The sequence below is a fragment of the Homalodisca vitripennis genome, chromosome 1, assembly GCF_021130785.1.
Source record: "Homalodisca vitripennis isolate AUS2020 chromosome 1, UT_GWSS_2.1, whole genome shotgun sequence".
Taxonomy (NCBI): domain Eukaryota; kingdom Metazoa; phylum Arthropoda; class Insecta; order Hemiptera; family Cicadellidae; genus Homalodisca; species Homalodisca vitripennis.
In genome coordinates, this window is record NC_060207.1 from 127,127,526 (window position 1) to 127,144,155 (window position 16,630).

Consider the following 16,630-nt stretch of genomic DNA (forward strand, 5'->3'; position numbering starts at 1 on the left):
CATCAATAATAATATGAGTAAAGTGATCGAACATTTAGAAAACAAATCATTGTAAAACATTACTAGATTAAAGAAGCGTTCTGTTATTTTCCTTATCATATACAATATTGTATGTTATTGTGGTTTTTTTTCCTTTTTAATCTCTTCTAACAGGTTTTTCATTAACATAAACTTTTCTTGGTTCAGATCAGATGTTAGATGTTTATATAACGGTTTGTGTACGTTTCGGTAAAGCTGTGATTCTACTTTGAAAACATGCGCAAAACATAGATCTATAGCCCGCCAAAAGAAGTAGTAACCTCAAGAAGCTATACATATTTAATACCCACGAAATTAATAAAGAATGTACAATATTTACAATTCAACTGATGAGTTATGATTACTTCTCCAAAGATTAAATAATCATAAAGAAGAAAATAATATTAAGGATATATATGAACACGAAAAATATTAACAACCAAGAACAACTGTATAGGAGCCCATTCTTAATAACTGTAATTAGTAATATAAAACAAAAACAAATAGACAATACACTAAATAACAAACAAAAATAAATTGGATCAAGTAACAAAGATAAGTTAACAGGTCATTAATTAATAAATTATGGTATTCAAATTCAGAGTACCTATTAAAGGTACATTTTTCAAAAGTCTTTTCTATTGTCTTGGTTGTCTCTTCATCAAGTAGGATACATTTTAAATTGTCCGGTAGATTCAGCTTTCGTCTGTATCTTGGATAGCGAAAGCAGTTGACAAGCACATACTTCATTGTAACAACAGTGTCACATCTGGTGCAGACTGGATGCTTACCTTGATTCATAAGAAGCCAAGAGCCAGCAGCGAGTGACCAAAATGCAGGTGACACAACATCACCTCCTCACGATTCCTGCGGTAAGCAGTTTCTCAAGGTGTAATAGTCTTTTATTAAGTGCAGCTTGTTATTTATGACTACAAAACATTCAGAGTTCCAAGTTGCTTTTAATTTGGTTTTCACCACTGCAGTAATATCTGTTGCTATTAAGTGGTGAAGTTCTAATACTTCTTTAGCGTCTTTATCTGCAGGTTCATTATCCAAGATGCCCACGTGACTAGGTACCCAAACAAATGTAACAAAAACCCCATTACACTGCAGGAAATGAAGAGAGCTCCATACATCTCAAACATGGATATCTTGTGAAAACATGTTACTGATAGCCAGTAAGCTGCTGAGGGAGTCGGTACAGACAACTAATCTTCCAATTCTAAACCACACAATACTGAGAGCATTTTCTATTGCTGTTATTTTAGCTGAAAATATAGATTAGTCATTGGGAAGGCGGAAGTCGTAACAACATCTGCAGTGACAAAAACGCTTGGCAGGGAGACTTGTGCTTGGATCTGTCTGTATAGATATCACATGGTGTGAAGCTAGAACTGATCTGACAGAATTGTTATTAATATATAACATCTGGGGTAGAAGACCTTTTAAGACTGGCTAGGTTTAGATTTATCATGGGTTTCGAAACACACCAAGGTGGGATGTTGCATTGATATATCACTCTAAATTCGTATTCATATAGGCCTAGTTACTCCATATAGGCTTTTGCCCTAACTTCAACAGATGATAGAGTCATGTTTGTAACCAGGATTGTCTATCTGTTTTGCAGAAAGAGCGTGATCATAATTAAGAGACAGTTATCAATGTCTATGAATAAGAGAAGGCTCTCTGGTTTCTGCAATAAGACTGACCAGAAGAGTAGAACAAAAAGCTTCAGTTGCCAGTCTTAACCCTAGAGCTAGTATGAAACGAATTTTTGTCGCCAAAGGCCCGTCCGATTTGGCAACGACAAATATTCGTCGCCAAAGTAGACATGTACAGTTATTGAAATTGTAGACAATTAAGGTCATATAAATAATTTTTATTTTATATATTCTGGAAGAGCAATAACTATAGTACCGATTTACTGTTCTTATTTTATTGTGATTATTGTCTTCTTTGTTTACCATAAAACATCGTTTTTTTTTGGACAGCTGACGTGAACGTAGTACGGGTCAACCACATTGTTGTGAAACTGTAAACAAGTGCCGAGTTTTGTGTTTGAGGTTACGAATCCAATAGTATTTGGTGTTGTTATTATTGTTTTTTTAGCTTTCTTAGGTTATAGTTTTAGTTGTTCAGTATGGGTGAAAACTTTAGAGACCGATCAAATGATCTTAGAGAGCTCGCAGGGCGGGATCTAGTGACGCTGAGTGAAAAATGAAACTTTGTGTATATTGTATTATGTAAATAAGGTAAGATTAAAATTTTATTTTATTTTTGTTTTAACTGTCATACTTATATAAGTATAAATGCAATCAAGAGATTATGTTTACTCACGAACAATATTATTTATTTAGAAATGTACGCATTTTTGAAAATAAGTAAATATGGGTGCTTTTTCATACAAAGCCCTGTAACACATACGTTTTGACGTAAAAGTTACAATAATTACATATTTTTGGAATCAGGACAAAATTTCGAATAAGTTATCCATTTACGGTTTTGATGTAAAGCTTATTGCTAAGCAGTTACACAACGGAATATTTACAAAAAGAATTTCCAAAAAACATTTTTCTTACATTTTGTAAAAAAAATAAAAATATGTTTCCATGGAAACAATAAGATATTGTTATTACAATGTTCTCCATATAGATGTGAATACATTGACACATAATAGTTTATATTTGGACTAACAGTTATGAAATGTGATACATTATAAGAAACGTCTGCGAGGCTGTTAAAATAGAGCCGCCAGTACAGAGTGACACCATTGCCAGCTCTAGGGTTAAACAAAAATTATGAACCGAGTCCAGCAGGTACATTGGGTCTTGCTGATCCATATGCATAACACCCATAATCCAAACACGAACAGTGGCAATCTGTAGAATCTGAGATGCAACCTCTTTCAGCTCCCTATTATTTGGTTCCAGTAAAGGCTCTAAGTATGTTAAGCCACATTAGGCATTTGTCCGTTAAGTTTTCAAGATGTAATAGGCAGTGACAAAAGAATCAAGGATGATACCCTATAAATTTAATATTTTTGCAAGAAATTATTATGTTTGTCCCTTCAGAGACAATGTTAGCCTCTAAACAGTTGAAAGTCTGAAGAAAAGTAAGCACTTTGTTTTTAGTAAAGAAAACAAGGAATCTGTAACAGTAAACCATTGGTTACAAAAAGAAATAAAAAATGTACATGGATTCCTAAAGTTTTAAAAGATAAACAAAAACATATTATCCAATTAACAAAGGAATATCGAAATAAAAGAAGTAATAGTTTAAAAACATATTTAGATCAGGAAAAGACTATTTACAAAAAAGAATTAAATAAAGCTAAAAACAAATATTTAAAAAAAAATTGAAAACAACAACATTCAAAAAACTGTCTGGAGTATAATTAACTCTTGGTTGGGGAAAATGAAGGGAATCCATTTAAAAATATAATTTTAAAACAAGATTCAGAAATAGTTGTAGACCCTAAAAAAATTGCAAATATGTTTAATGATTACTTTAGTAAAAGTGTTACAGATTTGAATGTAAATAGTAATAATTATTGATGCAGTGTTTGTAAAACCAAAGTTTGAACTGAAACCGATTAATGAAAAGGAAGTGGAAAAAGTCATTCAATCTTTAAAAAATAAACACTCCAGTGGGCATGATGAAATTCCTGTGACGGTAATAAAAGCTGTGAAAACCAGCATCAGTAAAATTTTGTGTCACCTAATAAATTCTTCATTTGTATCAGGTATTTTTCCAAACAAATTAAAACAGGCAAAAATAATCCCTTTACATCAAAAAATGACCCTGAAAATATATCAAACTATCGCCCAGTATCTGTTCTCCTTTCAATTTCTAAAGTATATGAAAAATCGGTCCATTTACAATTATATGAATTTTTGGAAAAATTTAATATTTTAGATGATAATCAGCATGGATTCCGGAATGGAAAATCAGTTGTGAGCGCCACTGTTTCTTTTATTGAATCTGTTATTGAGTCCGTTGACAAAGGAAAATATACAGCTGGTATATTTATGGACCTTTCCAAAGTGTTCGACAATGTAAAACACATTAAATTATTAGAAAAACTTCATGTCATTGGAATATCTAAAAGGACTCTTAATCGGTTTTCTTCTCATTTGACAAATAGATCTCAATCTGTGTAAATTACCCATTTGACAAATCATAACAGAATTATCAAATCATCATCAGCTCATCAGCCAATTAAGTTTGGGGTGCCCCAAGGTTCAATCTTGGGGCCTCTGCTTTTTTTGTGTTACCTTAGAAGATATCTTATCTCTATAGAATCTCTATAGAAGATACCTTAACCTATAGGCAAAATTCAAAACTATGTCTTTATGCTGATGATTCTAATTTGATCATGTCATCTAATTCTCCAGAAGAAACAGAAATCTTTACATTTGTGGAATTGAATAATATTGGAAACTATTTTCACAATCACAACTTATTGTTAAATTCACAGAAAACCAAATTTATAAATTTTAAAACAGCGCAGAACAAAATCACAACAGAACCAATAATAACTTATAACACATTTAACATTGAAAAGGAAAATCAAATTAACTTTTTAGGTTTAACAGTTGATGAGAATTTAAATTGGGATGAACATGTACAGAAAATTTTAATTAAAATTAATTCCGGAATCTTTGTATTATCAAAAATGTCCTTTTATTGTAATTTGGAAACCTTAAAAAGTATATATTTTGCCCATGTTCACTCCCACCTTTTATTCGGTATAGCGTTATATGGATCAACAAAAAAAATTAAATATGGATAGCATTTTGAAGCAACAAAAAAGTGCCATTAGAATTATGCTTAAGCTGAAACGTGATAATTCGGCCAGAGAACATTTTTAAAAATTAAAAATGTTTACAGTTTTTGATCAATATATATTTGAAACAATTCTTATTGCCAAAAAAACAAGAACTAGAGGCAAAATCAATACCATTATCCCACTCTTATAATTTTAGGAGGAGAAATGAGATAGTTCAGCCTCACAGGTTAAAATTTTTCGAGAAAAAGCCCTCATATGCAGGTAACAAATTTTAAAAATATGTTCCTGAAAATATTAAAAAAGAGAATGATTGGTCAAAATTTAAGAAAATGCTCAAAGAATATATAATAAATTTAGCAGTTTATTCATTAGATGAGTTTTCCACCTCCCATAGTTAGCTGTAGTTACACAACATTTCTGTATGTACAGGGAGCGGCAAAATGATCTTTCGGTTTTATAATGTAAACAACTCAAACGTTTAAAGTGGTACAAAGTGTTTTATTGCAGATTTCAGATTGGTATTTATGAACATTTATAAAAATAACCAAAAAAGGGCGAGTTGATCCGTTTAAGATTTGAATACAACGTCTTTCAAATGATGTCCGTCTTTGGCGATGCATTCTTCCAATCTTGCACTGAAATTGTCAAACACTTTCCCTAACATTTCAGGAGAGAGGTTGGCTATTTCTTGGTGTATGGTTTCCTTCAGTTCATCCAATGTGCGGGGTTTGTTTGTGTATACTCTAGATTTCAGCAATCCCCACAAGAAGAAGTCACAGATGCTGAGATCCGGGGAGCAAGGTGGCCACGCAATGTCCCCGAAACACGAGATGACTCGGCCACGAAACTTGCTTCTTAAGAAGTTTCTTACCACATTGGCTGTGTGGGCAGTTGCTCCATTCTGCTGGAACCAAATTCTGTGGCGGTTGAAGCGATTTATGCGTATTTCGGGGATCAGGAAGTTTTTCAACATAGTCAGGTATCGTTGTGAATTGACGGTTACAGTTAGACCGTTGTCTTCAAAAAAGTATGGGCCCATAACACAATTTTTTGTTATGCCACACCACACAGTGACCTTGGGACTGTGAAGAGGTCGTTCATGCAGTTCTTCTGGATTGTTTTCTGACCAATATCGGAAATTCTGCTTATTAACATAACCATTCAAATGAAAATGAGCTTCGTCGCTCATAATGAGAATTTTTTCATCTGTAAGCAAATCAATCATTTGCTCTGAAAATTCGATGCATTTTGCATAATCACTGGGCTTCAACTGTTGCACGATAGCCATTTTGTACGGATGAAAGTGCAGGTCGTACCTTAATATTCTTCTTACCGAGCGGTCAGACATCTGCAGAGCTGCAGCTTGTTTACGTGCAGGCCGCCGAGGACTGGCTTCCACAGCTCCTCTCACTCTCTCGACATTCTCTGGCGTCCGGGCTGACCTTGGACGGCCTGTTGATTTTCGTTTTAAAGCTGAACCGGTAGCTCTAAAGTTACCCACCCACAGCAAAATGGTGTTTCGAGTTGGCACTTTCCCTCTTGGAGCCACATTAAAACGTCTGTGGAACTGCCGCTGAACAGCAACAACACTATCGCCACTTTTAGAAAATGTTTCCACAACGAACGCACGGTGCTCAGCCGTCCACCGCTCCATGGCTACTAAAAATGTTCGCACGTAGGCTTTGCCACGCCCCTATCACCACCGCCCCCCACCACTCACTCGCTTGACAGCGCGGCAGCGAAAACCGTCAGATCATTTTGCCGCTCCCTGTAGTATGTATTATTTTTTGTTTTAGGTTTATATTTTATTTTGACACTATTCACTGTACCACCAATGTACATTATTCATGAATAAAGACGTTTGACTATTGACTATTGTTCTAGCCGGTTATGGTAAGCTTTAGTACTCATTCTAAAGTAGTCAGCTTCTTTATCAAGATGAAAATAGCAAAATTGTACACAAACAAAGAACAGCAAACAGGAGGAGTAACATGTGATGCTATTCCCATTTTTTGGAATGGGAAACAGAGTGCAGCTTAAGACACTTCCTTATTTAATTAAAGCAATGCCGTTTTCTTGCAAAAAAGGGTCAGAGAAATGATATAACAGGATAACATATGACCCCTAACACCCCAGGATATTAACGTATTCACAATACTTCTCCAAGCAGTGTCATAAGCTTTAGATAAGTCAAAGAATACTACTGCAGTTTTCTTTGAATGAGTGAATTTAAGATTGCTATCTCTAGAGCCACTAAATGGTTGTAGCTGCCTTAGCAAAATCCACACTGGAAAGGTGAGAAAACTTTTTTTTCTATAAAACAAACGAGTCTCTGACTCACCATTCTTTCTAGGACTTTACATAGACTACTAGTGGGGGAAATAGGCAGATAGGGATCGGTTACTATGGTGCCATTCAGAATAATACATATGATGGAAGGTGGAGGAACCTTAATAAAAACGCATCACAATATTCACAGATATTGGATGCTGGAGTCGTCCTCTTTATCTGATTGGTGAATTCCAACTAGAGCTGCCACTGGCTAATTCTAAAATATTTGGTTATGTTTTAGATATTCTATAGCGTTAAAGATTGTTCTCTGTAGGAAACTTATTAAATGTTCTTAAACATTTTCTGCCGTCCTTTAAAGCCCTAGAACATTTTTTGGACCACCAGAGGACTTGTAGCTGATTTTTTTTCCTGAGGTTTTTAGAATGTTCACTTCAGCAGCTGAATAAGTGATAATCTAAAATAAGAAGTTGCAGTTTTTATGTCTTTATTTTCAATATAACAAGTGAGAAGATTTATGTTATTTCAAAAATCATTTCAATTTGCTCTGTTAATTTTCCGTCTTAGAGACTTAATTATTGCAAAAGGAAAAGTCAAAAAAATCTACAGCAATGGGTAAATGGTCACTCCCTGACAGGTCGGCAAGTACAGACCAATGGATTTTGTAAATCGAAATATCTATTGCTGACCATACTTCTGTCCTAGGACACATATAGATGGCCGATTTTCATTAAGCAGCTCATCCTACAAACTCGCAATCATAACATTATCCCTCCAATTAGAATGGCTAGAACTCCAAGAACTGTGATGTGCATTACACAAACTACTAGATAACAAGTTGAAAGCTGACCAAACAGATCACGCAATTAGATGCAATTTAATTGGGAGGTCTATTTATATTGCAATTGTCTAAGTCAAGTCAAGTCAAAGTCAAAATATCTTTATTACATTATCATCAAGATAAGTATAGTGTCACATTAATAAGACATTAAAAGATCTTAAAGTTAAGATGTTAAGAATTGCAACAGTCAAAAATTTCATTTAAAGTATAAAAGGGTCAATCTTTTAGCCAGTTCTTCAGGTCTCTTCTAAAGAGCCTCTTGTCCCTTTCCTTCAGCGCATCTGGCAGGACGTTTCACATCTTGGCACCGATGTAGCTCATCTTCTTTTCAGTGGAGCTGAGTTTGTGCACAGGTAGGCAGTAGTTGTTGGCATGTCAGGTGTTGTACTGGTGGAATTGTGATCCACTTCTAGCGGATTCCGGTTCCTTGATGTGGACGTGGGTTATTGCCTCCAGGAGTTGATCACTGTAAGAATCCTCAGTTTTTGGAAGACTGCTCTACAGGATTCTCTGAATTGTAGATTATACAGGATTCTAATGGCCCGTTTTTGAAGGATAAGAATGCGCTGCATGTTCCCTGCTGTAGAGCTGCCCCATACTGCGATCCCATATCTGAGATGTGGTTCAAATAGAGCATGATAAGCTGTTTTTGTGATTGTCATATCACTTACATTTTTCATTCTTCTTATAACAAACAGTCCTGTACTTAATTTATTGCAGAAAGTGTCTATATGCCGTCCATGAGAGTTTGTCATCGAGAGTTATACCAAGGTATTCTGTGGTTGTGACTTTTTCCAGTTCAGGTAGTCTTCCGGTTTTCTCGCTTTGCTTACCCAGCATTAGCTGCTTGGTTTTACTTTTGTTGACAAGGTCATTGTTGTGACAGTATTGTATTGCCATGTTTAGGGCAACAAAGCTGTCTACTTCAAGTTGGTAAGCTCTTGGTCTACCAAGCAGCAATACTGAGTCATCAGCATACATTAGCGTTTCACTGTAATCTTGCATGTACCTGGGGAAGTCATTTGTGAAAAGTATAAAAAGGACAGGTCCTAAGACCGATCCTTGAGGGACTCCTCGAGTAATTGGCTTCGGTTTAGAGCTAACTGTTATAACCATGCATATAGCTCTACAGTTTACAGAGGAATCTGATAAAACAGCAACAATGCCACCGGCTATTCCTTAGTGATGATCTAAACATGTCATAGCCATACTGTTTAAATTGTGTATGGGGTACTAGCTAAGTTTCTTTTATAGAGATGATTTTATACCTTTTAGAATTTATAACTAACTTTAAGTCCTTTAAGTGGCTTCTAATACCATTAATATTATATATCAATATTGTTCTAGCCATTGAAGCTATTTGTTGAGCATAACCATTATTTATTTATCATTCATTTCCTCTGTTAACTTTATTTAATTGTTATTCTATTTCTGTTTTTCCTTTTTTTGGAAGAAAGTTCCTGACAGAGTTTTAAATTCTCTCTGAAGGCAGGGATCTCCCATATTTTCATCATTGAAGGAGATCTGAGAGGTCTGAGATGAAGAGAGCGATGACATTTTTGTTCTCAGATTAGATTTACTTTTTATGTTAGCTCTTAATTTGAGAGATCATTTTTTCACGTATTAAGGTTGGATTTTCGTACATATTCTGTTATTTGAGAAAGGAAGCTTCTGTTGGCTCCTTAGATGAGATGGTTTGTTTAAGTTTGGATAGATTACAAGCAATTCCATAATCAGTAGGAGCTATTTCGTTGTTGGTTGGAGCAAAAGGTATTTGATCGTCAAAGAGGCAGAACTTGTGAAGCAGCCCTAAACCAGTTCGAAGGGCCTGGTTTACATTGTTTGCCAGTCATTTGAAAAGGCTGGCTTCTGATACACAGCTTAAACCATGGCAGAGTAAGTCCATATTAAAAAGACAGGTAGAAAAGGAAAATGAAATGACTCATCGAAATTTCCAGTGTCAGAAATAGAAGACAGTAGCTAAGGTTGGCCAGAAATAGAAAGAAAAGTGGGATCTCATTTGAAAAGGAAGATTTCATGGAAAGGGTATTCAAAATGGAAGTCATGACCAACTGGAGTAATCTCTTGATCGCTATTCATGTACTCATAATGATTATGAGCCCCAGGGGGCTGTAATTTTTTACACCTACCTGAATTGGAAACAACCTTTTCTTCAGGTAAATATGGTGTTTTGGATGGTAATGGAACTTTTCCATTGGTTGAGCATTGGCAGTGGATCTGCGCTGTTGCCCAGGCAAGAACTTCCAAATCATCTCTGAAAATCACTCTTTATTATAACTTTTACCTACAACTCTGTTTTGCACATATGTAAATATATAAACATGGCATAAACAAAATTTATTAAAAAAAATAAAATCTATATGAAAATTCAATGTATGTATGGGTGATTCACTGTACTCCCCACATTACGCTAGAAGAGCTAGCTACTTGTGCATTTATTACCTGAACCTTCAACGTACTCAGTTTCGCTTAACCCATTGGTGTGGTATGGTTATGAAATCGTGAGTTATCTGCATATCTAGTCAGGATGGCTGTATGGTCTAAAGCACTATTCTCGACATGGGAGTTGACCTTGTAGTCACATGTTCAATCCCTGCACCTGAGTTAGGTTTTTTGCGGTCTTGTGTACACTTATATGAAATTCACTGGTCTTTGATAAAGCTAGCAGGAGGGCCCACATTCAATTAAAACCATTTTGCTTGGATGGAAGGATCAGTTTATTCTTATATGAGTTCTTCAGACCCAAAACATCCATATATCTTAACAACATTAAAAAAACACCTGATTTGTGCTTTTATGTTTTACAAAGCATTTATTATTAAACCTGGCTATAATAATAGCTTTTAAGAGGTAAAAAACCTTTAAAACATAACACTAAACCATGAAAATCCTTTTGATAAAACTACTGCATAAAAGGGTTAGTTTAAATTCTTAAAATCAATTTGTATTGCCCAAAAGGTTTTTATTATTCCAATTTTTCATTTTAAAAATCACTCAATTCCAGGATATTTAAGTTACCTTGTATAATCACAGTTTTTGAATCTACAGAGTTGAAACAAAAACGATGTATATACAATTTTTAAACCACCTACCTGTGACTCCTTGATCGAATATCATTCGGTAAGGGAGGATTCATAAATGTTATGTAGCATCCAACATTCTCTCCTGGTAAGTACACTGGACCTCCAATCAGCTTTGCAGATATTTCTATCATTTTTCCTCTTATGTCTGAAATAAATTAAGTTTTAAAATTATATGTAAAACTCATTCAGCCTGTTTCTCTTCATATAAAGTATTTTTGCATGCATGAAAATGTTTTTGACTTCTCTATACTTTCACAAACGACTCTGAAAGTCTTAAGACTAATTGTACAGTACATAGCCCTGTAATATAAATTAACATTCGGATGGTACTTTTTTGTGCTCTTGACTCTTGTGCAGTGGCATTATTTTTATATTCCTTTTCTCCAGCCTGGACTTCATGCCATTTATGTATAGATTTCAATCCTCTAAATCTAATTTTATAATTTATGTAAACATATAACAATGGCACATGTCCGAAATCCTACTATCCTTTTACTTGCATTGCATTTTTTCTCTTAAAAATAGAATAGTTAATGCCTTCTAATGGTATATTATTAAAGTTAAATTGGAATAACAAATCAAAATAAAGATTGCCTGAACTAATTAATTAATTAATAATAAATCAAAATAAAGATTATTTTAACTAATTAGTTATAAACTTTTGATTATGCATCTTTTACATGACTAAATCTCTGACTGACTGGAGTGGCCTTTTCCTCACTGATATCGCTTCTCCTCCGGGAGACAAAAAACAAGAACTAATCTTCATAATGACAACATTTTCACAGTAACTCAAATAATATATGTTATTTCTAATAACGTTGTGTTTTTAGATCTCCAGAAAGAAAAACTTTTAAGAAAATAGTGGCCTCTAGATAATACCAAAATACCAAATTTTCAACTTTAATGCATGAAAATGTTAAAAGCCTTTTTTTGTATAATTTCTTTGAATATTCACAATTTTTTTATAATCATTGACAAATGATTGCAAAAATGAATTTAGGTCCCAAATAAACAAAACTGTTTTTCAACAATTTATAGCCCTTACAGGTCTGATAATGTGCATCCAAGGATGTCTTAAAGGACGATCTATATCTAGAAAACCCTACTTCTCTTCTGTACAATTACAGAGATGACCTGCATGCAGGTTAGCTGTAATGTCACTTTTTAAACTTTGTTCCACAACCCTCCACGAGCTTTCAACTGACTGTTATTGTCTATAAAAGATAATATGTTTATTATATGAAAATAAGTGTTTATACAAGTTAGTTATCATTCAAAATCAGTATTAGTTGGTTATATCGATAGTTACAATTAAGTAATATCGTTTGTGGCTACAGTATAATAAGCGGTGGATAGTGTACGATAAGCGGACACGGTTTTTTATATTGATATTGACAAACGATATTATTTTATTATAATTTCCGATATATCTAACCTATAAAATTATTTTTAACAAAAACTAACTTGTATCAACTATAACCACTTTTACATGTAGTAAACGTACTTTCGTTTATATATAATAACAGACAATCTAAAGCTCGTGGAGGACTGTGAAACGAAGTTTGAAAAGTGGTGTATCAGCCGACCTGCTTGCAGATCATCTCTGTGAGTATTCGTGCAGAAGAGAAGTACGGTTTTCTAGAGAAGATGCTTCAACAACTTCTCGAAAACAGTTAATCATTGCTACTCAGGAGAAAACATTAAAATAACTACGTATATTTGTATTTCCTGTTATAAATATTTTTTAAGTTATCATTTCATTACTATTTATGAGGTTTTCCTATTTCCAGTTCTAATCTTTGGTTCGATCGTTAGAGCTCATTTATTATTTATATGATTATCATTAGGTGCATTATATTAGTTATTTTGGTACTTTGGGATTATACCACACCCAGACATGAATCGTTATTCGACATTTTGCTTCTACTGATTACTAGATTAGTGTAGAACAATATTTCGTCAATATAAAACAGGAATTGTCTTATCGCAAACCCCTCCCCATCCTCAGACAGAGGTCAAAGTCGAGCGGTTTAGTATATAACGTGATTGCAGAGTCTCGCCGCCTGTTCAGCTGGTGCGTCGCTATGTTGTACTTCCGTGTTTTACCTCTACATTTCTCCAAACACAAAAATTCAACAAAAACAAACATTACCAAACTAAAACTAAACTCTTTATTGAAAAAACACTCAAAACTTGTTTTTATTCTTGATCACATTCCGCCACCCAAAATGCAAGTGCGGCTTCAAGCCCGCGCTGATGTCAAGGAAAGAAAAACATCCCTCGAGATAGTACCTATCAGTAAAATATCAAATTCTAGAGGGGCTGATCAGAAATATAAATTGAATTGTAATGGAAAGGCAATTATGTACCGTGCAAATCATGTGATGCCGCGCGACCTGCCGTAATCGGGATTCTCGAGAAAGATAAGATAACAGCGACAACAATACCGATCACAATACCTGGAAATGCTTGTAAGTTTATAATTTTGTAATCAAAGAGTTGTTTTTTTCGTTCTATCATGTTTTTTTCTATAAATTTATATTTTTGTGTTCTTTATACTGGTGTGGTCGGTATAATCCCAAAGTACCGTTATTTTAATTTAAAATACGATTATGAATATGGCTAGATATGTTGATATGATTTATAAATGTTTATTCGATAAATAAATATTAAGTATTGATGATTGTCCTAATCGATATAAAAAACTGGGTCCGCTTATCGGACTGTACCCTAAGCGGCCACCAACTCAATAATGAATGATGATGATTATCCATTTTATATAATACAAATTTTTTATTCGAGCATTTTTTTAATGCTATCAATCATGTGAAGTAATAGTACTACGCAGTTCAAGAGTACTTTAAATACAATTTAGTTATTTTATACAATTACAAAAAAATTCTTTTACATATAAAAATATAGCTTCTTTATATTAACATTTTAAAGCCAAAAACTATATCCAATTTGACATCATTGTTCAAAATGTATTCAAATTAAAAAGATGTTAGGAAATAAATTGAAATCATGTGTTTCTTTATTGACTAATGGCAGCAAGAACAGTGATGTACGTGTCTTCTTTGTTTCAGAAGCAGTGACATTTACCCTTGAAAATAAATAAGGTAAGCAAATATGTTATTGTTTTGTTGTGATTAAAATATTAATTATATATTTTATTTTAATTTTTAAATTATATTATTAAATTATATTAATATTTATACATTAATTCCTTAGACTGAAAACTAGCCAAACCATAAGAACAATAATTGTTCTTTGAAATATCTATTACATTATTTGGTCCAACATTTTTTGTCTTTTGGATGGTCATGAATATCAATGACTCCATATTATTCGATAATCATCATCCAACTGTGTTGGTAGCCACTTATTATACTGCAGCCTCGTTTGTGAATATCTATATAAAAAACTGTGTCCGCTTAACTGCTTACCATACTCTACCCCATAATTCTGTAAAAATCAATATTTACATAGAAACTAACAATAAGTTATTGTTATTATAGGGTAGACATTAATAAGCGGCCTACAATCATTAATCGATTGTTTTAACAAATTGTTCGATGTTTTTTATCCGAAGGCATAATTCGATGTTACAATTTATTTAACTTAACATATGATTTCCCCTTATTACTTATAGCAGTTGTAATGTAAACAATAAACAGCAAGAAGTAACTAATATTTTGAGACTGAAAATGGCGATGAATATGAGGAAAATTTGTGAGATATTTCTAACAAGTGATGAGATTAGTTTAAGTGGCTTAAACATGTACGATTGGCTCCTGGTAACCCATGGGGAGAATTCTTTCCTCAATTTCACAAAAGCTGTTGCGCATTGCTACCAAGCTGGGCAAGTTACAAATATTATTAGGTTTCTTTGATCATTAAGTCTAGGCCTTAGTTGGTTTTGTTGTTTTGTAATGTTAGTGTTAAATTTATGTTTTAAAATTGTAATAAATGAGATTCTTCTTGTTACAGTAATTTATTAAACTCTTATTGTGTACGGTTTTTCATATTGAAGTTGTATAATATATCAAACAATTCGACAAAAACAACCGAATAACGAGTGTACCCTAGGCCGCTTATTAAAGTCTCCCCTTATTATAATAGGCATTGAATCACAAAAAGTACTTGCTCCGCCGGGACTCGAATCCGGATCTCTCACTTGCCAGGTGAATATGCTACCATTACACCACAGAGCCCTTACTTTTTACGATTCAATTATTTTGTATTTGGCCGTTTCTTTCACATACCTGTGATTAAATAACCAAACTAACATATGATCGGAAGACCGAATACCTGTCAAATGACTTTTATTTTCATTGGGTACGGTCCAATAAGCGGACCCGGTTTTTTATATCGAAATTGGCAAACGATATTACTTAATCATAACCATCGATATAATCAATCGATACTGATGAATTATTTTTAACAACTTAAATAATCTATATGAACAGCTGTAAACACTTTCAAATAATACAAGGTAATATTTTAAATTTCACGTAACATTGTGTATTAAAATGGCCGTCAATCTTAGGAAGCTTCACGAAATTGCTTTAAAAGACGATAAAATATGTTTTTTTATGGCTTCAGGATGTTGGGTTAGTACCTAAGAATCCATTATGTGATATTTGTGGAAAGGTAACAAATGTAACTGTCAGAGGAGCTAACATGATCGTCTTCAGATGCAAAAAAAGAAGGTAATGGTGGACACAACTTTAGTAAAAACGTTTTCGTTCTGTTTCATTTAGTTAAAGTTATGAGTTTCCCTGATTTTGGTTATGTTCATTTATTATTTGTTATAATTAAATTCACATTTTAATTTAAACATATGATTGTTATTACTTTTATATCGATTGATAGTCTATGATTCGATATGTGAATATTAGGTATCGATGATTATATTCTTCGATATAAAAAACCGGGTCCGCTTATTGGACCCTACCCTTTTCATTAAATTTGTATAAGTGGCAATAGCCTAATTTAATTTCAATAAGCATTGAATCACAAAAATTCATATATATATATATATATGTATATATATATATGAAAAAATTTACATGTAATTGTTTACATTTGAACTGATGGTTATGAAATGGGATACATTATAAAAACCAACTGCATGGCAATTGAAATAGAGCCACCAGTACTGATTGACACCATTGCCAGTTCTAGGGTTAAAGTCTACCCTAGATATACAATAAAAGATCAATTATGTAAGAAAATTAATTCAATAATAATCAAATACAACTCCTAAACATGAAACCAATCATTCTTGAACAGCTTACCTCACTAAAGTGCAGGGTAGCAGGGTAGAAGTTTGTAAAAGTTATTCTACGTAACTTGAATTACTTACTGTTGTTAAAACAATATCATTTTAGACAGATAAACAGTCTAAACCTTATTTCATTAACCTTATTAACCCATTATAATATTGGTTAACATCAAAAACAAAACACATGAGGATCAGACGTCTCTCTGCCTGACGTTTGACAGCAGTACAGAGTAGCCAACTGCCGGGGTACGTCGTCAATGAGATGTCATGTACGACAAAAACGTAATATTATTGTACAT

The 16,630-nt window shown here is 33.5% G+C and overlaps 1 protein-coding gene across 1 annotated transcript in view; it reads right to left on the bottom strand.

The window, feature by feature from the left end:
* LOC124371093 (RAB6A-GEF complex partner protein 2) overlaps positions 1-16,550 on the bottom strand; it is a 43,187-nt gene extending 26,637 nt beyond the window's left edge. Inside the window, exons 1-3 of the mRNA XM_046829409.1 lie at positions 16,345-16,550; positions 11,051-11,186; positions 10,088-10,212 (exon numbers count right to left, since the gene is read on the bottom strand). Of these exons, the coding sequence (XP_046685365.1) occupies positions 10,088-10,212; positions 11,051-11,172 (247 nt within the window). The 5' untranslated portion in view covers positions 11,173-11,186; positions 16,345-16,550. The remainder of the gene's footprint in view (positions 1-10,087; positions 10,213-11,050; positions 11,187-16,344) is intronic.
* Positions 16,551-16,630: the final 80 nt, after the last annotated feature.